A 25,233-nucleotide genomic window follows, 5' to 3' on the forward strand; every position below is an offset into this window, starting at 1 on the left:
TTAGAGAACAGGCCCAGATTACTGGGCCCCCATGTGTTTTTGTTGCAGACAATTAGACTTTCTATTTTTGTTTAAAGTTCTTCTAATTGCAAAAGCAAATTACTTTTTATGAAGAGTAAAACAGTAACAACTAGAATTTCAGTGCTTCAGAAATGCCTGTATCATACAGTCTGATTCTTGGGACTTCAGAATATTTTTAATGTTTTCCGTGGAAATCACGAACTTCCATTTTTGTCTCCTTTAGTTGACCAGATATACCACCTGGCCTCTCCGGCCTCCCCTCCAAACTACATGTATAACCCCATCAAGACGCTGAAGACCAATACGATCGGGACGTTAAACATGCTAGGTAAGTTGTCCTTCCCTTATTTCGCAGCTGTTTTGGGGAATGTTGTAGGCAATCCCAGGCATAGGCCATCGACGTTCTGTTAGAGCTTGGTCTTAGACTTTAGACCCCTCCCTCACCCCTGGAGTGACTTTACGAGCCATCAGAGTTGTCATGGGGGACACCACCATCCTAGTAACCAGTCTGCACTGCCACAGTTGAATCCCCTGAGAGTGACCACCTGTCACTGTGACTGTGTGTGTGACTGTGACACCTTCCTTCACTTTACCCTGTGATACATGGTGTGTGTGCCTCTGAGCTAGAAGAGGCACTGGCGACTCTGATCCAAGGCCAGGTCGGTGCGGACTGCGCACATGGGGGTTTCAGGAGTGCCCCTGGGAGGAGCAGAAAACCAGCCGACCTTATGGGGTCGTCCAAGCTGAGTGCCCAAGTCTAGGCTGAATTGCGGGATTCACCAAAGGGGGCCACGGGTGCGTGTTACAAACAACATGCCGTAGATTGCTAGCTGTGGATAATGCGTACCTATGAATGCTTGAAATCAAAGGCATCTCAAGTTTGACACAGGTTTCAAAAACTGGGAGTTTTGATTAGTTGCAAAGTGGGGAAAAAGGAACCACTTTTTAAAATGTCAAGTGAAAAATGGATTTAATTATGGTAACATTTAAGACAGCTTCTATAAATGGGTTTGGGAAATGCAGCACTAAATTGTAATTCGAGGGAAGCATGGAGACAAGGGACCGACAGGGATGCCGGAGACTGGTTTTCAGTCCTCGTAGACTAAACAGTTTGAGGGGTCCAGCTCTGCAAGAAATAGATGATTCATTCTCCTAGTGTAGAAGGGGCTTTGTTCCCTTTGTTACAACCCCTGCCCTGGTCACTAGACAGAACAGGGTCTCCCTTCTGCTCAGAGGTAAGACACTGGTAGAGCTGCCTGCTGCTCCCACCCCTCCCCACACTCCCTCTGCCGCCCCAGCCGCCTCCTTCGTACCCAAGTGAGATACAACAGAGGAGCCACCAAGCATGTGATGTTTAAGAAGATAGCATCCATTGTGCAGTCACTGTGCCCAGGCACCGTCCTGTCTTTTGACAGGGAACTTGGTGTTTCCTGGAGAAGGCGATACATGGGCCCAGGCACCAGTGACACCAAGGAGGAAGGGAATGTTCCCAAAGGGAGGTGCCAGTGAAATGCTGTTAGAGTTCCAGGCAGAAGGGACTCGTGGGCCATGGGTGAGATTGGACCTGGAAGTCCTGAAGGAATGATAAACTCCTTTCAGGAACGACAGGGACAAAAGCTGAAGGTGGGGGACGGTCGCTCGGCCGCAAAGACTTAAGAGGGACTTCATATTCCAGACGGAAAGAGGTGCTGTCATTAATCGCTTTGCACTTGAGACAAGATGCAGTGAACCCCCCCCGGCCTCTTCCTGGTGGGGCCCTTCCCTCTCTGTGGCTCCACACTTCTCTGGGCCCGTGCTCGGTTTCTTCAAGATGAGACCCCTTTGTCCAGTCTCTGCATAAACATCTGGGCACTAGAACAACACAGGTGGGGCTCCCCTGGCTCCCCGCCAAGGGGTCCTCACGATGATGGAGATGCTCTGGGTCCTGAGTGTATCCATGTCAGTGTCCTGCTTGGGATATTGTACTCTGGTTTTGCAGCCTTTTACTGTTGGGGGGAATTCAGTAGAGGCTATGCAGGGTCTCTCTCTGTTGACTTTGTATGACCACATTTGACTCTACAGTTACCTCAAAAGTGTATTACAAAAAAAAAACAAAAACATCCTGGGGTCCTTCCTTTTGAAACTGCTACTGATGCGTCTATGCAGTGATGTGGTACAGTGATCACTCGGCAGACTTCCGAGGGCTGAAATAGGAGTGAAAGAGACAGACCTGTGGTGTTGGTAGCCTTAGCCTATAAATTCCAGATCCTGCTACGTCCCTTTTTAGCATTTATTTGTTCCAGCATGTTGTGGCATTTGCACAGATGATCTCCAGATCCTTCCTGTTTGGCAGCCCTGCTCTCTTGTTCTTGGGCGTCTTCATGGCTCCCTGCTTTCCTCCCCTGGGTGCTCCCACACCCACACCCCAGGACCCCTCATGCCAGGGCCCTTCTGTGTCACCTGGCTGCCTCCAGAAGTGCCCGCAGGCTGTGTGCGTACACCCAGCTCCCAGCCCCAGCACTTCACAGACACCTCGCTGGACCTCTGCCCCGTGGGCGGGCATGCGTGCAGCACTGGGTGTGTGGCACCCCCGGCCTGTCGATTTGGTGGCATCTGTCCACAAAGGCTCCATGGGGGAGTACGTTCGGGAGCCATTGGGTTAAGTGAAGGGCGATGGGCCTCTTTGGCACACAGCTGCCGTGAGCCTCTGATGAACATTGGGACTTTGTGAGTGCCTAGAGACTTTCCATACCTACCTGACTACCACCGAGCACAGTGTTCTAGTCCATTTTGCCTGCAAGGGGTCTGTGCAGGAAAGCGTTTAGAGCCCGACACAGGGATGTCATGACTTGTTTTGGAGAAGGGGCTGTTGCACCCGAGCCTTGAAGGAGATGGTGGGGGGGGGGGGGGGCGGTGTGGAGGGGCCCAGCCGGCGGGGGCTGGCTCCGGCACAGTCAGAATGCCAGGGGGCACGTCACAGGGACGGTGGAAGGGAAGGTGCGTATGGCCTTGCCTTCTGCCTACTGGTGGTAACCCCGAACCCACACCTCACCAAACTAACAGATTCTCCATTTGGCCCTGCCTGCACCTACACCTACAAGTGTCCAACTAAATACTGTGCCTCTGAGGTTTCGTTTGTGTTCTTCTATTTTGGTTTTTTGTTTGTTTGCTTCAAGGTAGATACAATATGAGTAGATGGTGCACAGGGCACAGATGATCAGATACAATTAATACTAAAAAACTGCATCAACTGGCCACAAAAACATGCATGCGCTTCTGTAACTTCCTCGTTTCCCTGAGGTTGTCAGCTTCTCTGATCGTATCTTTGCTTTCTGTAGGGCTGGCAAAACGAGTCGGCGCTCGCCTGCTCCTGGCCTCCACCTCGGAGGTGTATGGAGGTGAGTGGTGGGGCTTCCCCCGTCGTGCTTGCTCTGGGCCCATGGGACTGTCTCAGGTGAAGGAAGGAATCAAAAATGAGTGCAGGATTCCGTGTGTAAGATGGCCCAGCCCACTCGCCCTGCTTGTGCGCGAGCCAGCAGCGAGGCCACCTGTCAGCCACCCGTGGTCTGCTCTCGGAAAAGCACGAACCCCTTTTCCTCCCGCCGAAGAACACCCTTGGACGACTGCTTCATGTCACCTTGCGCAGGAGGCCCCGCCATTTACAAAGCCACGGAGGGGTGTTTCCCATTCGTCTCTGAAAGGACCCCAGAAATCATGCAGTAGGGATTTTTTGGCCAGGTTAGCTGGAGCACGTTATTCTTCAGTATGAGCAGTGGGTGCTGTGAGCCTGACCCACCAAGAGCTCAGGGGTTGGCTTTTGCTTGCTTGGCAAAGAGATATGTACTGATTGCCTCACCTGTTGTATAACGACTTCTGGAAGAACCTTAAGTAGGGAATGCCAGAAAACCACGAGCCTGTTTTGCCAACCTGCAGAACTTTACCTCCCCTCCGGGCCCATTAAGCCAGCCTGGGTTAGGAGCAGGATGAGGGGTGCAGGTTCAACCCCAAACCAACGGGTGCAGGGTTGTGGAGGACGGCATTGTTGAAGCAGCAGAAGCTAGACCCTGATGTGCAACTTATCTACTTCACATTACTGTTTTGGACAGAGAAATGAAGTGAAGGGGCAAAACAGGAAGAGATGTTTGTTTTGTTTTTTTTCTTTTTAAATAAGGGAACTGATTGAAAAAAAAAATCTAGAAAAAGAGAAGTTCTACTAAATGCAGTTCTATTCTTTGTAATCCCTGTGAAAATGAAATCTTGGCAGTTAAAAGCATCCACCCCCTACCTGTTCCCCTCATTGCTTTTAGAACAGACAGCTGAGTGGGTTTGCATTCCGCCTCCCTGTTTCTTTCCATAGCAAGACTTCACAAGGGGTCAGTTTCCCTTTATAAGTCATTGGATGATTCCCCTTCTCTTCCTCTGATGAGCTTTATATATCACAGTTGAAGGGCTGAATTTTTTTTTTTTTTTTAATTTGGTGAGAGAGCACGCAGGAGAGGGTCAGAGAGAGAGAGGGGGAGAGAGAGAATACCAAGGAGGCTCCACACTGTCAGCGCAGTGTCTGACGCGGGGCTTGATTCCATGAACCGTGAGATCATCACCTGAGCAAGATCGAGAGTAGGACACTTAACCAACTGAGCCACCCACATGCACCTCAAAGGGCTGAATCTTTTTAAATGTCTCAGATATAAAGGTATTCCTCATATTGGCCAAAAGGGCACAGTGACATCTTTTCCCTGTCCAGCCTTCTTCCTCCTCTCACTTCATTTATTATCTGCACATTTGATGACAGTTTGTCATCAGTTTTTAGGGTTCTAAGTAACATCAGGGTGTAACTGGTCTGCTCTGATGTTTGAATAGTGCAGGAAACTGGCATTTTGTGGAGTGGGTGCTTAGTGTGTTAGCCTCACAAAATGCTGAGAAGGGGAGACTAATTGGAAATCAATTGTGACTCTAGACCTTTACTTTTATCACAGAGAGTGGGCACTTTTAAAGTGGTGTCTTGAACCTTGGGCACCCTGGACACTTCAGCCCAGGGTGCCAATTGAGGGACAGATGCATGCGTGTGCCTGGTCTTCTTTCTTACCATTTGCCAAATTTATGATGGTCTCTTTGGAGTCTAGCTTGCCTGGCCCTTGTCAGAAATTCCCAGAAAAGGCCTAATGTCAATCATCTGTTAACATCTGTGTGAAATTAAGTTGCTGGTTTTCTTCTCTCAGGGGGTATTTGCCATAGACCTCTTCTCTCATCCTGTAGTAGAAACATGCCCCCTTCTTAAGAGAATTTTAAACCACAGCACTGGATAGAGAGGTCTGAACCTGCCCCTGGATTCGGCCACACTGCAGGGGTGGGGGGCACCAGTCTCCGAGGGGGGCCGGCCGACTCGGGCACCTGTGTATTCGTGACTCTGTATCCATGAGCTGCAGTCAGATTTTGGCTATAAGATAAGCACGAGATGAATTTATAACGCAGAGCTCCTGTACACTGTCCAGGTTTCTTGGCTATGGCTGTATAAAATTCCTAGTGTGCCATATAAATTAGGTATCCACATTCCCAAAATACACTTGTGTTAAAAAAGAATTTGTTACTAGGTTCTTTAAATGGTCTGTGCCTTTGGCACATCTTAAAATGTGATTGATTTACACACCAGAGAAACAAAAGTTGGGAAATATAAAATGTGTGCTAAGGGAACAAGCGGTCATTTGCCTTAGGGACGCTCCGTCCTTCCACCTACACAGACCAGGGTACTAATGTCTCATTGAGGCTCTCGAGTTTGTTCTAGGGTTGTTGGCACGTGGGGAAGTCCTTGTGTTCCACAGAGGTGCTCCTGAAGTTATTTCAAGAAGTACAGGCTTTGCTGTAATTACATATTTTATAAATATAAAGTTGAACCATACATCCTTTCACGTAGATTACATTTAATTATAGCTTGTATAATTAAGTGTTAAGAACAGTTTACGGGAGAGGGGCTTGCAGTTGAGAGAACCCTGGTCTTTTACTTTATTTCTTCCCCTGTAAAAGTACTGTCCAGCCTGTCCCACTGGAACTTAGAGAATGGGCAGTGCAACATTGATCAGGGCCTCTCCATTTGTAAATGTTTACCCTGGTCTTTCTAGAGCAGTCTCTTGCATCGTAAATATTCATTGTTCACGATGCATATAAGCTTGATGAACACATGGTCTCACTTTCCTGCACTCACAGATCCTGAAGTCCACCCTCAGAGTGAAGATTACTGGGGCCACGTGAATCCAATAGGACCCCGAGCCTGCTACGATGAAGGGAAGCGCGTTGCCGAGACCATGTGCTATGCCTACATGAAGCAGGTATCGAACCGCATCCTGGGGGGCTTGGGGTGTAGACACATGGAGCACCTGTCCTGTCAAATGCAAAGCACCATACAGGAATGAAACGCCGTGATTAAGTGGCTACTGGGAGAGTTTAGTTTCCCACTACTGTAAATTAATAGTATTATCAGCAGCTTTTCCCGTGTATGTCCGTTTTAAAAAACAGTTTCCTGGAGATACGTTCTTTGGTTTGGAATGCTGTTACATGACTATGAATGGTACATTTCTTTATTGCCTAATTGCCCATCAGCAGTTAGTAAGTGCCTGTGTTTTCCTGAAGCCTTCAAATTAGTGAAGTTTATTTTTGTTGTTGTTTACTTTTCTTCTGAGTTATTTAATAGGTCTACAAATGAATTTATTATTGCTTTAATTTGAACTTCCTTAGGAATTGTTGTTTATATTTATTTCATACTGTTTCCTGCCTTCTTAATTATTCATTGCTGTACTGGAGGTTTCTCCCATGAATGGTGTCATGGGGCAGATCTGGTCACCCACATGGTGTAGCCAAAAGAGCCCACTGACCAAGAGGTGGAGGGCCTCGGTTCCCACCCCAGCTCTGCCTCCAGGCAAGGACCCAGGCTAGTCCATCCTTTCCTTGGTCACTGTCCCTGAGCTTGGACCAGCTTTCTGAGGTCCCCCCAGACATGCCCTCTAGTAGAGGGAGGGATATGGGCATAAATCATTGTGGACTGCAGTCAGATGGTGTGGCCCATACTCCTAGGACTTAGAGACTTGATTGCCTGTCCCTGGGAGCAGCAGGCGACCTCAGATGGCAGTGCACGTTGCATGAGGGGAGAGGCATTGTCAATGTGCCCGGCGCTGAGTGTCCCTAAGCATCTTTCTTTTTTTCAGAGGAGAGTTGTCAGGAGGGGTTTTTTCCCTTATATTTTTAGTGAAATACCAACATTAAAGACCTATAAAATAACCTCTGCCTATGTGGGCATTTATTTATTCTGTCTTTTTTCTCAGCCAGAAGCAAAACTAATTGCTTTCTAAGCTACTTTGGGCAATCGACTTGTATTATCCATTTATTTTAAGAAACATTAATCAGTGGATGCCTGGGTGGCTCAGTCTTCAGAAGCGTCAGACTTTGGCTCAGGTCATGATCTCAACAGTTTGTGAGTTCAAGCCCTGCACTGGGCTCTGTTCTATTGGATCTTCTGTCTCCCCCCGTCTCTGCCCCTCCCCTGTTCATGCTCTCTCTCTCAAAAATAAATAAACATTAAAAAAATTATTTTAAAAAAGGAGAAGCATTAATCAGTTATAGAAAGGGCATAACTTTCTCATTCTTGAGTCCAGAATATCTTGACCCCACAATTTAAGATTGCCTCCCGGGGCATCTGGGTGGCTAAGTCAGTTAAGTGTCCGACTTCGGCTCAGGTCATGATCTCGCAGTCTGTGAGTTTGAGCCCCACATCGGGCTCTGTGCTGACAGCTCAGAGCCTGGAGTCTTTCAGATTCTGTGTCTCCCTCTCTCTCTGCCCCTCCCCTGCTCTCACTCTGGCTCTCTCTCTCGCAAAAATAAATAAATATTAAAATAAAATGTACATAAGATGGCCTCCCAGGTACAGAGAACAATGTCTGGATATGTTGGTACTTGAGAAAACTAACCTGTGTTCTTAAGGGGCACGTGTTGCGATTTTATTGTATAAAGAGTTTGAAGACTTGTGTTTCTCAACTGTTTTCTTTTGCTTTCATTCTTGTGGTGTTTCTTAGTGAATTTTTAGATAGGTTAAAGCTGGTGGGCAAATAGGTCATTTTAATTGAACTTTTATTCAGTGAGTCTAAGGAGTGTCTATAGGGAATAGCTATCTCCTCAAGGTATGAGCTCATGGTAATTGTGATAGTAATAATATAGCCAGCATTTATTGAGCACCGACTGTATGCCAGGAACTGTGATACACATCCACACACTAGCTAGGGTACTCATTTCAAACAGAAACTACCATTGCATCCGATTCATCTGGCTCATGATATCGGGAATGTAGCATCTAGATAAATCTGGATCTGTCAGCATTTATGTTTCTGCTCACGGAGGTCTTGGGAGGTTAATGGCACAAGTAGCATTACTCTGAAAACTGTAAACTCATGTTCCCATTAGAAGCCCCTTGTGTGTACAGTTGGTCTGTGCCTAAGTGTCCCTGATAAGAGCCCTGTCAAGAGGGTGTCCCTGCATTGCAGGGGCTGTCCTGGTAAAGGACAGTCCCTCACTTGAATGATGCCTTTACTGTGGAATGTCTGGGATGTGCTTCACACACCGAAGGCCCCAGCAGACGAGTGTTGTGTGGATGGAAGAGTCACATCCATGGTCAAGTTAATCGTGTGCTTCTCACTGGAACACCAGGGGCTCTACCTGTGGGAACTATGTCCTGGTACTAGGTCTGAGAACGCCTTGTAGAAGAAAGGCTCTGTGCTTTTGAGAAGCTTGGGGTCTCGGCTGACAGCACCTAGTGGCCTGTAGACTTGTCCAGACTCATCACATTGTTTGGCACACCTGTCCAAGGACTCGTGTTGGGTGAGTGTTACAGTCACTGTCATCTGGAAATAGCACATGCCCCTTGTGGCCAGTTGGGACTCGTAAGCAGATGTGATGCACTTCCGCCGTAGCACTGCTCCTGCTCCTGTGGGGTAGCCATTAGGTCAGGGAGTGGCCGTGCCTCTGGGTGGCAGGGTCATGTCTGGTTCTGGTGGCCGCACAGCAGACAAGTAGAGCTCATGCCTCTTGATGTGTGGACAGCACAGCCAAGGGCCATGCACTGGGGCAGAGGTCACTGGCCTTGCCCGAGTTCTGAGAGGCCTGTGAAGAAGGCACAGCATGGGCTTCCCACCTTCACCCCACTACTATTTGCCTTACAAATAACTCTGCTTCCTTGCAGGGAGAGCCATGGGTCCACAACTGGGCCCCCTACGGGTTCTCTCTCCCTCCTTAGTCTGAATCCATGCTGAGGAGGAGGAGAGAAACATTGGTGCATTTCCTGCAGTCGAAAAGTGTTTTGTGTTCCTGCTCTGGCAGGATGCAGGGCCAGGAATAGAAAATAAGAAAACACAGATGAGCAGGAAGGAAGAAAAATTGTTACCCGTAATCCCATCCAGAGATAAAAATAAGGACAAAACAAATAAAATAAACGCCGCCATGTGAAGACTGTGAAGGATGTAAACGTTTAGGACCCAAGTAAAATCTTTTACTCAGGATTATTATATTAGCTCTCAGAAAGAGTAGGTCGGACACTTCCTGTCCATATGGGGTTGGCTCCTCTGGGTGTGGCCTGGTCTGGGGCAAATCAGACCATCTTTGGGGTTCTCACCCCCAAGTGACTGATTTTCAGAACTCTGACTTTGCTGCTGCTTGTGCCTCCTTAGTGGATGTAGCCCTTGTGGACCCTAAGTGCTCAGTTCAGTGCCCCGCAGTTCTGGAGGTGCTGCCCTGCAGGCCTGTTCTGGGTGGCACAGAGGAGCCGGACCCTGTGGGCTGTGAGGGCCTTACGGTGTGCTGGCCTCTGTTAGGGCTCAGTCTGTAGGGCTTAGTCTGTTTAATATCCCCTCATTCTCATGATGCCTTTGAGGTAGGGGTGGGTGGCCCATTTTCCAGATGGGAAGGTGGGCTACAAAACTTGTTCTTAGCTCCCCCGCCTGTAAGTGGAGTCAGGACTCACACTGGCGGCAGCGCGTGCTCCTTGGCCCTTTCCTGGTGGTCCCGGTGGGGCATTGCGGGTGAGGAAGCTTGGCTGGGCGAGAGAAGGTGCAGCTCTGAGTCCACGGGCGTCGGCGCTGCCCTGAAGCAGACGCACTCAGTGAGGACACCTGGCCCAGCAGTCCACACGGCGTTGCTCTGGAATGACCAGCCGCTGATAGAGCGGTGAGGTTAACCACCAAGGAACTGTGCCAGTTTATAGTTATAAATTCAGCCTTTCAAGATAGCAAGATACATTCAAAGCTTCAGGTGTACGATTTACGCTGTCTGGAAACAGATGAAAAAAGAATGACCAGAGAGAAGGATAAACCATCATCCTTTGGCATATTTTTACTTAGTTATTTCAATAACTTAAACTCTTCTTTTTTTTTTTTTACATGACACATCTCCTCTGAAGTGTCAGTTGTCACTTCATTGGGAAGACCCCATATGGTATGTGGTTGTATCTTACTCTGAATAAATCCAATAGATAAGGATGGAGAATATAATCAAGATGAAAAGAGGCATGAATAATCTTGGTCTAAAGATTTTAGAGATCTTTTTCTAAAGATCTAAAGGACGATTTTCCCTTTTCCAAAAGATTCTCAGAATCCTGAGTTTGTTTTCATGTATGGAAATATGCTAACATATTCTAAATAGAACCTGACTTCCCAGAAAAATCTATCGCACGTACACGTTTCAGGACACATCCTTTACAGAAGGAGAAGCTCCCGTGAGTCTTCTTCCAGGGGGTGGAATGAGATGGAACCCAAACAGGATCGTCACCTTTACAAAAACATGTGAAAGGCAAAAATAGCATTCAGGGTTGGTTTTTCATTGAGCCGTTACAGAGGCTGTGAGCCCTCCCCCCACCCCCCCACCCTCCCCGAGCGCCTTACCCAGAAGCCACACACAGCATCTCAGCATCGCGCCAGGTGCCAGAGCCTTGACCTGTGTCCGGGACCATCTGGGCTTTGTCTCGGTTTATTCTGTTCATGTTAGCAAGGTGTGTCCTTGGGTATCAGAAAAGGCAAAGAGAGGTTACTTTTGGAGTCCGGGAACGCTCAAAAATTTTCCCATATAAATTCATGGTAATTGCTTCTTTGTTTTATGTCATCCCAGCTTATGAAGGGTTTCATAGAAACACTCTACTTCTGGATCCCAGGGGAAACCTGTCCTTTGAACTTGTCAGGGAGGAATTAAGGTCTGCGTTCTTTGTGCACATGGATGAATCTGGGGACTTCAAATGTGGGGACTTGTCCACTCGCTGTGGTCAGTGGTTGGTGTGCAGTTGAGCTCATGGCCCCACGTGAGTCTGACTCTCTGGGGTCTGTGGCCCACCTACAGGACTGGGTCTGCAAAACAAGCCACCATTCATAAAACCATAGATTGGCCAAGCAGAAAGACTGAAAACTCAGAAATCATCGAGTCCAGTGGCCTTTTGGGTTTTGTTTTATTTTGTGACATCAGGGTACTTTTTTGTTTTAATTTTTTTTAATATTTATTTATTCTTGGGAGAGAGACACACACACACACAATGTGAGCAGGGGAAGGGCAGAAAGAGAGGGAGACACAGAATCCGAAGCAGGCTCCAGGCTCTGAGCTGTCAGCACAGAGTCTGACGTGGGGCTTGAACTCATGAACTGTGAGATCATGACCTGAGCTGAAGCCGGACACTTAACCGACTGAGCCACTGAGGCACCCCAGGGTACTTTTAAAAAATTACATAGTTGGTATATATGTTTTAGTTTGAAAAATATATATTCAGCAAGCAGCTTATAAGTCAAATGTTTGAAGGTAGTATTCACCCGTAGGGGTCAAGACTCGTGGCCTGGAGTTGCCCAGTGCCAGCCTTGTCCTGTCTCCTGGCTCCATGGCTTACTCGCTGAGCACCTGGCCCTCCACACCCCACAAGTCCCAGCCGGAAACTGGCAGAGTAGTACTTACCCCTCCTGGCTTCACCATGCGCTGCACAGCGAACACTCTGGGCTGATTGTTAAGACCAAAGCAGGGCTGTTGAGAGTGATTGCCAGGCAGACACGTAGCTAGCGGCCCCTGACCTTGTGTGTCCTCCTCCCTCCGCCACCACTGAGAGCGAATTGGAACTTTTTAGCACTTTGGAGAACCCTGCACGGCAAGACTGCTCTGTGTTCTGTAACGGCCTGCAGACCTCATCAGGATGCATTTAGGAGAGGTCGTAGGGGAATTACCCAGGTCACTGTTCAGGGCCTCATGATCCTATTGCTCTTGGGACGTGAGTGCACTTCTCCCAGCGGTGTCAGGAGGATTATGGAAGCATCACAGAGTCAGGCCCGTCGTATCCAGGAGCACTTCTTATTTCTTCTGTCCCCATCCCTGCCTTCCGAGCAGGCTGCCCACAACCACAGAGCGGGTGGCAGATGGTCAGCTCTTGGTCGGCACCTGCTCTCTCGAAGCAGGGCTTCTGTGTTCTGTCCTCCGGCACCTGCCATCAGCGAAGACAGTGACTGTGATCATGCTGTGTTGTTCAGTAGCTGGCGACAGTAGTTGCCAAGCAATGATTGCATTTTAAAAGAGAGCGTTTGAGGGAGAGCTCATTTAATCCCTGCTGGCAGCATTTCTGTCCTCTGGAGATATTTGGGGAGGGAGGAGTCTTTGTTCCCTCACTGTATCTCTTGAGTTACCACTGGTTGATCAGTCAGGCCTGCCTACCAAACCCTTCACCCTTCTTGGGCCCTAGAAATAGGGGAAGAGACCTTCTGATGCCAGCTTACCATCTGGGGTTGTGTATTACTGCAGCCTGGCCACGGTTTCCAAAGCCCAGTTATCAAAGCAAGCCACGTGTTCTTTACCTACGTGTGCTTACATATGCTCACTCGGGTGGCACCCCAAGCATTGTCTTCTCTTAGGTTTCCACTGGTTTTGTGTTGCTGTGTCTCAAACTTAGAGGAGTCGCCCTAATGCTTGATAAAAAGCTTCCTGATGCTCGGAGTCCTAAGTGAATGACTCCTGATCCCCACCCAGGACAAAACCACGGACACAGTGAAACCCAGCCATTCTGAAAGACTTGGCAGTTCCTTTTCCGGGTTGCTGGTGTGTGTGTGCACGCACGTGTGTGCGTGTGCAGAGATCCTGCAACATGCCATGGTGGAAAGTCACGCACCAGCGCGGTAGTCACCACGACTCTGTCCCTGGCAGACGGAAGGTTGAATATGAATTAGGAGTTTGTGCATGCGTTTGCTCATTGGTCCTTCAGAGGAGGGTCTCCCCGAAGAGGCATTGCAGCCTGTAGGCACCTTCTGGGGTTTCATCCAGGGAAGTAGGCTTTGTGTCAGACACTGGCCCTTTCCTCAGGTGTGAGACGGGGAGTAATTATACCTTCCTCCAAGGTGCATATGTGTCCACCCACCAAGCTGCCACCATAAGCAGCCGTGTCAGTATCTGTTGACTGTCCACCCTGTCATGCAAGGGCCCTGCAGGATAGCAGGGGAGGAGGGCTGTTAGACTGTGCGTGCAGAATGGGGGTGGCCTTTGTGTCCTGAGGAGGCAGTATGCAAACTCCAGAGCCACTGCATGATAGGAGAGCGGGTCTTATGTTGCATGAGCCTTGGGTTTATGTTGATTTCATTTGAGAGCTATGGATTTTATGTTTCAGAGCTCGAATTCTCGGAAAGGTGAGGTGGCTATCCTGGCAACCACACCTATCCAGAGGCATTGTCCTATAGCACCTAAGTTTATAACCCAAATGGGAAAACCATAAAAACAGGCTCCTTTACATCCTGGTCAGTTCATGTCTTCAGAACATGGCTTTTATAAGGCCTTGTTCTGGAAGGTTGTTCCAGAGGATAAAGTTCAGAGGATGAAAGCATCTGATTTGTTGCAAACCTTGTATAGCCCACGAGCTTCCCCCTGCTGGGCACGTGGGTTTGGCTCTTGTAAATTTGCTGAGGCTTTTCCAGTCTTTTTCTAGAATAATTTCATATTCATCCACTTCTGATCTTTCCTCATCTTAACAATTAAATGCAAGTGGCTACTTTTCGAGTTCTTTTCTACTGAGGTCAACATCTCTGCTTCTTTCTCCCTCTCACCCCATTTTGGAAATATTCTCTGGTTAGTTCAGTACAGAAAAGAATGATTTATTCATGGACCTAGAATTAGAGCTCATACCTTAATCCTAAAACTCTGAGTAGCTCATGTGAACATTATAATGTATTGCTGGGAGGCCCTAGCAAAAATGTAGCCTTCTGGTTTCTAGAAGTGAGCTGTTTGCTGGATCCATGCTTCCCAGCAGTTTCACATCTTGGTGCCCATAAAATTGCTAATGTTTGTCTAGCAACTGGGACAGAGATAAGGCTGCCGTGAGCAGAGGTGGCCGCCAGGTGGTTCCAGCCACAGGGAGACCTCATGGACCCTTGGGACACTGTAGCTCATCACCTCTCAGTCATCCCAGTGGTGGTGAAGTCTGTGCATAATCAGCCCGGTTAGCTGAGGGTCCATTGGCTCCTAGCCTGTGCCAGATCTGAGGCAGTAGAATTAGAAAAGATAAGAACTTTCTGGTCAAGTAAACACAATAGCAACTACTGCTTTTGGCTGCCAGGCCCGTGCCAAGCGTTATGCAGGACCGGCTTCCTTTTTATGATCCCCCTGTGAGGTACGTACTGTTCCTCTCCAAAGAATAGTGCAGCTCAGTGAGAACAAGTGGAGTTGGAGGGCACATGAGCCCCTGGGCCTCACGCTGCCATCCTGCCTGTCCTCAGACGCCTGGAAAATACGTGTCTGTAGTCTAATGGGTGAAACAAATTAGAGACACAGATGCTGTGGAAGTCCACTAATTCAGGGTGTAATGCAAACATTTAACTTTTTTTTGAGAGAGAGCGAGAGCACACATGAGCACATGCACAGGGGAGGGCCAGAGGGAAAATCTCAAGCAGGCTGCGCACGCAGCGCAGAGCCTGATATGGGGCTCCATCTACTGACCGTGAGAGCATGACCTGAGCAGAAATCAAGAGTTGGACACTTAAACAACTGAGCCCCTCAGGCGCCCCAAAACATTTAACTTTTTGATTCATGAAAAAGTAGCCTGTGAAATTAAGAATTGCATGAGATAGTTTAGAGAAGCCTTTTGGGGTTTAAAAAGGTACTTTCCTGGGGGCACCTGGGTGGCTCAGTTGGTTAAGCATCCGACTTCGGCTCAGGTAATGATCTCACTGCTCGTGAGTTCGAGCCCTGCATCAGACTCTGTGCTGACAGCTCAGAGCCTGGAGCCTGCTTCAGATTCTGTGTCTCCCTCTCTCTGTGCCCCTCCCCCATTCATTCATATTCTCTCTCTCTCTCTTTCTCTCTCTCTCTCTCAAAAGTCAATAAAACCATTAAAAAAAAACTTTCCTGATTATAGATTTGAAAATACACTTTTCTTGATTACAAAAGTACTACATATTTCCCATGATTATAGCAGCACTATCAACAATAGCCAAAGTATGGAAAGAGCCCAAATGTCCGTTGATGGATGAATGGTTTAAAAAATGTGGTATATTATAGACAACGGAGTATTACTCGGCAATCAAAAAGAATGAAATCTTGCCATTTGCAGCTACGTGGATGGAACTGGAGGGTATTATGCTAAGTGAAATTAATCAAAGACAAAAATCATATGACTTCACTCATATGAGGACTTTAAGAGACAAAACAGTTGAACGTAAGGGAAGGGAAACAAAAATAATATAAAAACAGGGAGGGGAACAAAACAGAAGAGACTCATAAATATGGAGAACAAACTGAGGGTTATGAGAAGGGTTGTGGGGGGGGATGGGCTAAATGGGTAAGGGGCATTAAGGAATCTACTCATGAAATCATTGTTTCACTATATGGTAACTAATTTGGATGTACGTTTTAAAAAATAAAAAATAAAATTAAAAAAATTTCTCTTACTATGAAAAAGAAGTAATACATATTTATTGGAACAAAAATAGAAAGATTTAAAAAACATGTAGAAGAAAGTGAGCACCTGTAATCCGACCATGTAGAGACAGCCATTTTAAATAATGTTGGCATGTATCTTTCCAGGTCTTTTAGATACCAACCTACAGGGGGTGCCAGATTGTCTTTAGGTTTTCACTAAAACAAGTTTTCCAGTGGACCAGATTGGGAGTGTAAGACAGCGTGGCTCTTCAAAAGAATACCCGTATGTCCCTTCTTTTCCAGGATAAAGTATTTGCTTGTTTTTCTTCAAATCAGCTATTAAACATTCATTGACATTTAAATCACTATTGACTAGTAAACCTGCAGGAAATACTGTGTGAAGAAGATTATAAAGGACTATGCATGGCATGGTCCTATTTGGGAAATAGATATTTATTTGCTGGGAAAAAATTTTTCTCCAAACGTGTTTTCCCCTTGTACTGTTTAGCTACCTCTCAGGTTTTCTGGCAGAGGGTTGATGCCAGTGGCCTGATAGTGGGATTGGGGACACATTTGAGTTTGGTATAACTGTGTGCAGTCCTATTTGTTAATGAATGCATCATGTAGACCGAACCAGAAAACCACTCTCATCTGGGAGCAAAAAGCCAGACATTTTCAGACTTCCTTTATGGGCCGGGCACCAGAAACACGAAGTGAACTGCATCTCACGTCCTCTTCTGCTGTTCCAGGAAGGCGTGGAAGTGCGGGTGGCCAGGATCTTCAACACCTTTGGGCCACGCATGCACATGAACGACGGCCGGGTCGTCAGCAACTTCATCCTGCAGGCGCTACAGGGCGAGCCGCTCACGGTTTGTGCGGGCCTCAGGTGGGGGCAGAAAAAGTTGGCAGTCTACCAGCAAGTGACAAAGGAGCAGTGCCTCTTGGTTCAGGGAATAACTTTTCCGCAGTTGTCCCTTTGCGCGGGGCACATCCTGCTGCCCTTAGTGACGAGGAGGGAAGGCTTGGGGCTAGAACCCAGAAGAGAAGCAGCAGAACCTGGTGGGCTTGTTCTCCAGGCGCACAGATAGTCTAGTGTGCGGGCTACAGCCTGGTCCATGCTGCTTGGGTCCATGCTGCTCGGTGTGTCTGGCCGCACCAGCCTGCCAGCAACCACCTTTCTGGACACTGTTCTGGCCCTCTGGCTGTAGCCAGGGCTGTGTGTGTCCTCAGTGACCCTCAGATTGCTAAGTGAGGTGTCTGGGCAAGTCTTGGCAGTTGTCATGGTGACGCCCATATGCCCTCTGCTGGTTGCACTCAACCTGGGAGGCTTCAGGACCCTGGTGGTTTGGGGTCAGTGGTTCAAGCTTAGAGTACAGGTGAGCACCAGCCGCCTGATGCCCTCAGATACCCCTGTGGCGTCAGGATGGGTAGCTCATCTCCACCACCCCCTGTCGCCTCCTCGGGGAGGAGTGGCTCTTGCCTGCTCTGTGTGGGGTTTGCTGATTCAGTTCAGATGGTTTTCTTTGGTTTTGCTCAATCCTCAGTTCTCTCTTCCTCTCCTCTTCCTGCTCCTCTGCCCTCCTGCCTCCTTCCTCCTCCTCCTCCTCCTCCTCCTGTCTTCATCACATCTTCCAGCCCTGTAGCCTCTGCGTCCTTTCAGGCTCAGTGTTTGGTGGACATCCAGGGTAGATAAGGGTCTGGTTACTCTGAAAACTGCAGGATGGTTTGCTTATCAGCTGAGTGGATTCCGCAGGGAACGTTACAGCTCTGTGTACATAAGTATCCATCCATCTGTCTCTCAATAGAGTAAATTTACCGTCTCCTATTCAGTGACGTTTGCATCCATTAAGTCACTCAGTGCTCACGACAGATGTGGGGGACGCAGATTCTATTAGCCTGTTGTCCAGATGGGGAGACTGAAGCTCCATTAAGTCACTCAGTGCTCATGACAGATGTATGGGGCGCAGGTTCTATTAGCCCACTGTCCAGCTGGGAAGACTGAATCATGGAGGTTAGAGGAATTGCCAAGCTTATGTGGCCGGACAGCGGCTGCCAGTCTGAGCCGGAGCCTCTGCTCTTGATCGCTGTTCCCTGTGGTGCTCCTATTTCTTCTTGGCTAGGTTGACTATACCAGCCTATTCAGAACAAAATGCTGAGCCTGTTACAAGATGATGTGCCCCCTGATCCAGGGCAAGACACATGTTGTGGGTGACTTTCCTGCACACATGCGGGAGAGAGGTGAATCCAAACCCTTTCTCAGGGTCCCACACACCTGCTCCCCCCTCCCACTTACCAGCTGCTGGCTCTAAGCCTCGGGGCCTGCAGATGCCCACGCCGTGGACACCCTGGCTCCTCTCCTTCTTACTCCATTGGCACAGCCTGGTGGTCTTGCCATAGAGAGATTCAGAATCCGGCCCCGTCTACCTCTTTTGTCACTGCCCCTGGCCCTCATGCCACACACTCCCAGTTTATTGCCCTGGCCTTCCAGCCGCTCATTCTCCCTGTCGGGGGCTCTCTGCCCAGCAGCCAGGGGATCCTTTAAAGATAAGTAGAAGCTCGAGAGCTTTCACCTGCTGAGAGCGTGATTCACGGGCCTCCCTGCATACCCCAGCTTTTTGCCCCGCTGCCCTGCAACCCCAGCTTTTTGCTTCTACCTTTCCAGGGAGCACATTCCTTCCAGGCATCTCCTGGTTCAATCATCCTCTCATCTGGACCATTCTATATGTAATGACACCCACCTGCCACTCTCCCCTCCTAACCATGCTTTCTGTTGTTTTCCCTGCACTGATCACTGACTGAAGTATTATTTTTCCAGCCACCAATCCCCTCTCGAGTGTCAGCTCTGGAATCAGGATCTAGTTTCATTCATGGCCGAGTCCCCAGCTGCCAGAAGAGTGCCTGGTGCCCAGGAGGCGTGTGATGAGTGCTGGTCAAGCTAGCGATTGGGTTTATAGTGGCTGCTTGCCCTTGTGATGAGCACAAGGGCTCTGGGGCTTGTTCTGGAAGTAGTGGGCTTAGTGTTACTGAAAGCTAAGCTGCCTCTCCTCCGCGTTCCCCTTCTGCCTGCTGTTTGGGCCCCCCGGGTTCCTGCACGGGAACCCCTCAAGTCCAGCTGCTTGGTTGAGAATTCCTCACCCTCAGGGACACTCCTGGAGCTTTTTTAGCCACTGCCCTCCCTGACTATGTTCACACCCGAGATCAGAGCTGCTTTGTTTGCAGAGCAAACTGTTAAAAGCTTTCTGAGAAACAGCTTCTTGACTGATTGCCTTCTGGGCTGCAGCCATGCTCCAAGTGTCAGGTGGGAAGCTAGTCCTCGCCAGCCCAACAAAGCACCTATTGTGGGCAGATGGTGGTAACTCATGTGTTGTCTCCTCGCCACCAGAGCTTCTGTGCCAGGGACCCGGCAGCAGGACGACTGGTGCCGAGCAGGACTGCGACGAGTCCAAAACACGCCGCGTTCCATCTTTTCTAGGAGCCTCTGGTGGCAGGAGTCCTCAGGGAGGCTTTTCAGAAGTGTCTGGTCTCTCCTGTCACACAGCATTCTATTTCCCTTTAGTGATTTGATGGAGTCGCTAAACTTTTCGTCCTTTGCTGCCCCATTGAGGTAGCCTCTCTTCTTTCGTCAGATGGCTCTGTGGAGAAGTCTTGGAGGAGGAGGTCATGTGTCATGACTCTCTGTCCAGCCCATCTTGGGGAACACTTTGCTTAACGAGGAGGTACAACCATCCTTTCCCTTCCTGTTCATTGCCAGCAAGTTCGTTCTAAGACTAAAGATCTCATTTGTAGCAGCTTAGTATCTTGCCTTCCCTTTTCCAAGCTGGGTTACTGTGGTCACCCGCCTTCCAGCTGCTATTTCCCTGAAGTCTTTTGTTATCTTATCTCTGGGCAAATACCATTCTTTGGACCTGTCCCCACCTTGAGTCATAGACCTCTGTTAGGGTAACTCGGAATATTTTGCTGAGTTCTGTGAGTCACGCACAGAAGCTCTGTTCTGTCTAGTTTGAGCACACAGAAGCTCAGAAAATCCTGCAATCCAGTTCAGAAAGTTTAGAAAATAGTTGAGTTTAGAAAATAGTCGAGGAGGGCTAGCTTACTAAGTTTATTTTGAAGAGACTTGAGTTCACCATTCAGTTTAAGCACTTGCTCGCTCACATGTGACCTATACACATGTTCACAGTGGGGTTTAATTCTGTCTTGCCACCTTCCTGTGATTTATTCCAACTTGCAGATAACATTGATTTTTTCTGGATGTGTAAGAATTGGGGTTTGAGTCACAGTCTGTATCTTTTAAAAAGTCTTGCTGTTTTTCTAAAGGGAAATTTTGGAGAAACCCTACTTCTGAGACCAAAGTCTGCATTTTATTTATACACTGTTTGTATCCACAGTGTAGTATCGGAAGTGCTCTCTGATTTGGGGCCTTCGTTGACAGAGGCACGAGGCACAGCAGTGGGGTTTGGGCTGATGCATGCGCCCCATGCTGCCCCGCAGGGCTCCTCATGCCTCGCCCACCACCCCCCGTGTTCCTTATCCTGACAAGCTCCTTGTGGTGCTCTTCATGCTCCCCCTAGTGCTCCCCTGCAGAGCTCGCTATACTCCTGCGTGTTCCTCATGACCCCATGCTCTCTGTGCTCCCCTGCAGTGCTTCCTGTGCTACTCTCTTTGCTCGCTACATAGTGCTCCCCATGCTCCCTGGCTGTCCTCCCCATGACCCCCATCGCCCCGCAGTGCTCCTCATGCCCCCCACGTTTGCTGCGTTCCCCCAGAGTGCTCCCCTGTGGTGCTCCCCTGCAGTGTTCAGTATGCTCCTCCCCTCTCCCCTGTGATGCTCCCTGGTAGTGCTCCTTGTGCTCTTGGCTGCCTCCCCGCCCACTGGCTTACCTCTCCCTTTTGGGAATTCCTGAATCTCCATTCTGCTTTGACCTGCACACAGCCCTCGTTACCAGACTGAGCAGGACCCTGAATCTCCTTGCTCTTCTCTCGTTCCATGAAGCGAAGCCAGAGCTGCTAAAAGCCCTGCTGTCTTCCCGTAGAGGAAAACTAGGCAGCCGTGGGAGCTGTGCCATACTCACCGGCAGCACCAGGCCCTGGGTTGTTCATGTTGTAGCATTTGTTGCTTATCTGCTTGTTGTCAGGACTGTGGGTGAGATTCGGTGCCCGCCCTGGTGTGCCTTATGGTTGGGCCGGGGGGTGTGCAGGGCTCCGGGTGCTCTGAGGTCAGGGTGGGTGTATTTGCTGGGGAGAGGGGCACATAGCATCTTCTCTCTCCCACGTGCACCCTTTCTTTATTTCTTCACGTTGCACACAGTGAACTGTACACACAAGAATTCAAGGTCATCGTATTAATAAATACTGGGGACGTATATAGGGAGACGGATTTAAACCAAAGCAGAGATGAAGGATACGATACTCTACAGAAACTTAAATCCAATAGGACTTTATAAGGATGCAAGGGAAGAAGGGTCCAGGGGCACCGCTCACAGTGCATTTGAACTAAGTGCACACACTGGAGCACATCTTCAAAGTCGATCATCGACAGGATCCAGGAGAGTTGTGCGTGGGGGTCCCCGGGATCCTTGCATTCCTCCCACAGCCTGGGCATAGGGGTCCTCCCATTGCCTCCTTCTGTAACAGGGACTTTTCCGAGGGCCAGTTGCTACCCCACTTGGACATCAAGTGGGACCTCAGTGGAAGGTGTCTGCGGTGGGGGTGCTGCTGAGGGGCTTTTGTCTCTGGGTCTCAAGGAGACAGACTGAGCCCCGCTTCTGCCGACTCAGGTGCCTACAGCTGGGGAGGTGTGCCTGAGGACATCCTGGCCTCTGGTCATCCCTGCCCCGTCTGGGAGGGCCCTCTGAACAAGGCCACTGTGCGAAACACTCAACAGACGCAGCTTGCTTGAGTTTTCCCTCTGGGTTTACAACGTTTTGTGAGCGTCACCATCACGATTCTCTTAACTCCTATTGTTGAGAAGGCGTGTGGTGTGATTCTTCAGAGTCCTAACGCGGGCAGCCCACTTAACCTACCCCTGGCTCTGGCTCTGGCTCTGGCTCAGCCAGCCCGCGGCACTGGGTCCCATCAGGGGGACGGAGGGCTCGTGGGAGTAGAGACCACGCCTGCAGCCAGGCACGTTGAAGGCCGTTGCTGCTCTGCACGTGCAGTGGGCTTCTGTGCGTGTTGCCGGCACGTGGCAGCAGACCACCTGACCTGCTGTCGCAGGGACCTGAGCAGGGGCGGCGGGAAGGTGCAGGCAGAGAGGAGTGTCTGCACCCTCCATGTTGACTCCACAAGCCGGGAGCGGCAGGTACATGGCCGACAACCAACAGTACGGCTTTCATATGTGCAAACCTATGCATCGAGGATGCGGTCACTCGGGTTGAGGGGGTCTTCTAAATCGGATCACATTATAATGAGATGGGAGAATGGCTCAGTGCCAACTTGTAGGCCATCGCTGACAGCTGAAGCTACAGGCCGTTCTGAAATTACTGATGCGGTGGGGTAGGAAAAAGATCCCCGGACTTGGAGTCAGGGTAGACTTTGCTCTCCTGGATGCCGGTCACTGCAGCGCTCTGAGCTTCCATGACCCCATCTGTAATGAGGTTGTACGAAAAATACTACGGGCGTCACACCTGCAGGACCCCTCGGATGGAGGTGGATTTCCAAGGGGACGAGCCAGCATTGCAGTAGTGGATGGCCCTCCCCCACTCCCAATTCTACTTCCTACTTACTGGGCCTGAGGCTTCCTTTCTGACTTGCCCAAATGTAGCAGAAGGGCCAGCAAGACCAAGGCTTTGGGTTCAGGCAGAACTGCCCGGAAAGGGTGGGTCTGCTTCTGAGAGGTGCACTCCTTTTTCTTCGATGTTTTGTGTCTTGTAGACAGAAGGCTCCCTAAATCAGTTCCCTGGGCTTTTCTCACTGGGAGGGCCTTCGCCCCAGTAGGTCAGTCTGATGCCCCTTTGACGTTGGTATATGCAAATGTTTATTCAGGTATAAACCTTTTAAAGAAAGAAAAAGGCAGGTGCCTGTGAGGCATGCTTTTCTCCCTTTACCTGTCCCTTCCCATTTGCTTCTCCAGTCCGGCGGCCCGAGCCCTGCATAGCCCTGTTGGGAAGCAAGGCCAGGAGGCTGGTGTGGACTGTGGGGCTCTTGGCCTCCGGCTCCTCTTTGGCATCAGGCAGCCTGTGGCAGGAGGCGCCGGTGTTGTTCTGTTCCGGCTTGGAAATCAGGCTGTCCCAGAAGGTGGTTCGTCCTCCCCGCTGCCACCTTCCCACCACAAGCAGGCAAACAAAAGCCCTGTGACTCCTTCCTTCTCTGTGACTATAGGGGGTGCTTCAAAGAGCCTTCTGTGTCCATCTCTTCATTCTAAGCGGTTGTAAACTGCAGAGCTTACAAGGTTACTGTTCAGCACATGTTCGTGGAGCACGGGTGGTGTGTGCTACAGCAGGGAATGGGTGAGTCAGACACGGCGCCTGTGCCCAGGAGCCCACAGCCTAGGAAGCTGGTGTGAGTGGCGGAGAGAGTCTAGAGGAATGGTGTGAATGGCTGAGCATCAAGGGCAGAGTCGTTCATTCTGGCCTGGAGAACGAGCCAGGGAAGTGTCACAAGGAGGGGACGTTTAGACAAGGGGGTCTGTAGCGGTGGAGGAAAGGAACCGAGTGGAGGCCCGGAGACATGACGATGTGCAGGGGACACAAATGGAGCGTTGAAGCCCTCCCCTTCCTCTCTCCCGCCACCTCCATCTCCTATCCAGAGTTTCCTGGGTGGTTCTCAAACTTGGCTGCACATTAGGATCGCTTGGGGAACTGGTTGTAAACATACCGAGGTGCCTGCCGCCTCCTCCCCAGAGATTCTGTGACTGGTCTGACTGAGCACCAGCTGTTCTGATGGGCAGTCGGGGTGGACTGTTCCATGTACTGCTCACTGCTTATGCGTGTCCGTCACCCTGCTGGACGCAGAGGCCCCAGAACCCAACGTAATCCATGACCCATCACAAGACCGCAGTAGAAGCAACTCCTCCCGCTGCCGACTCTGGAGGACAGACTTGACGTGTGTATGTGCACGTTCTCGTGTTGGGGCATTATTTTGAAGTACAGAGTGAGTTGTCGCATCACTGCCCCTCCGCTGTCAGTTCTGAGGTCAGTCTGTGCCCCTGGAGTTCTCAGGAACCCCGTTTTCCCATTGCAGTGTGGTTTTCTCGGGCAGCCTGACTGTTGCTTTCCTCCTAGGTGTATGGATCCGGGTCGCAGACGAGAGCGTTCCAGTACGTCAGGTAAGGCAGCTGGGCCGCTTCCGGCAGAGGTGGTGCGGCCCAAACAGCCTGTGTCTGTTTTATACGTTAATTATTTTCACATCTCTGTCGTGGCTCGGTTAAAAGTCCGTTTTAATTTTCAGATGGAAAGCCCTTGGGGTTCTCTGTTTAAAAGCTAAAATTCTAGGGGCGCCTGCCTGGCTCAGTTGGTGGAGCATGTGACTCTTGACCTCGGCGTTGCGAGTTCAAGCCCCACGTTTAAAATCTTTAATTTTTTTTTTGCAAGTAAGTCCCAGACTTTTATGACTCATGTGCTAATCTTTTACTGCCACCTAGTGTTTCATAGGGAAACTTGCCCAGTTCTGAGGGCGACTTGATTTCCGGTTCACACCAATTGGAGAGATGGCCTTAATCATCCAGCAAACCCACAGGTGCTGAAATCAGACCCATTTGAAATGTGGCTTTCTGGGGCGGGTGAGACTGTCCTCATTAAGGGAAAGATAAGGTAGACTGTCCTCATGTCAGATTTTATGCTGGAACGGAAAAAAATACATTTGAGAACTTTGTTGAATAGTCTCACGTGGTAATTTTTATCGTTTTCTTGTTAATCCTCATATGTCTAGTTTTCTTGTCAGTTCAGTTGGTGACATTTTAAAATGCAGCTTGGGTTCTGGGAAGAGAGTTATAAACAGTTGGATATACCAAAATATTTCCCCACATGACATGGTTACTATGAGTTCTTTATTAGTTTCTGATATCCTAAATCCTCGTAAAATCCAGCTCTGCATCTGGGTACCCTGTATTTTTCACTTTTCAATGCAAATACCCTGGGATGCCTGTCATTCGGAAAATGCTATTCCTGGTGTGTCCCGAGGCCATCCCAGGGGTGCTACAGCAGTGATGGGGTGGTGGGGGGGCGGGCACAGGTCTGGGCCATCTTGGCCAGAGCAACCGCATAGACTTTTGTCTGATTATGTGAGAGTCCTGGGTGGAAGTCTCTTTGAAAAATAGAACTTCTAGGGAAAAAAAAAAAGTCTTTTAAACAAAAATAAAAACAACTACCATAGATTTTTTTTTCCCCCGAAAGTATTTGTTAATTT

The 25,233-nt window shown here is 49.3% G+C and overlaps 1 protein-coding gene and 1 long non-coding RNA gene across 3 annotated transcripts in view; one reads left to right on the plus strand and one right to left on the minus strand.

The window, feature by feature from the left end:
* Positions 1-25,233, plus strand: part of UXS1 (UDP-glucuronate decarboxylase 1) — a 95,767-nt gene that overhangs the window by 61,658 nt on the left and 8,876 nt on the right. For both annotated transcript variants that reach the window (XM_019428482.2, XM_019428483.2), the window contains exons 7-11: positions 245-349; positions 3,339-3,398; positions 6,202-6,323; positions 16,641-16,760; positions 24,111-24,154. In XM_019428482.2, coding sequence (XP_019284027.1) covers positions 245-349; positions 3,339-3,398; positions 6,202-6,323; positions 16,641-16,760; positions 24,111-24,154 — 451 coding nt within the window. The remainder of the gene's footprint in view (positions 1-244; positions 350-3,338; positions 3,399-6,201; positions 6,324-16,640; positions 16,761-24,110; positions 24,155-25,233) is intronic.
* On the minus strand, positions 10,412-12,385 carry LOC109254530 (uncharacterized). Its single transcript, XR_002074844.2, has 3 exons — positions 11,962-12,385; positions 10,914-11,027; positions 10,412-10,800 (listed from the first exon to the last, which is right to left on the minus strand). It is a non-coding gene; the product is annotated as an uncharacterized LOC109254530 (long non-coding RNA).

The sequence above is a fragment of the Panthera pardus genome, unplaced genomic scaffold (genome assembly GCF_024362965.1).
Source record: "Panthera pardus isolate Hobbes unplaced genomic scaffold, ASM2436296v1 HiC_scaffold_25, whole genome shotgun sequence".
In the NCBI taxonomy this organism is placed as follows: Eukaryota; Metazoa; Chordata; class Mammalia; order Carnivora; family Felidae; genus Panthera; species Panthera pardus.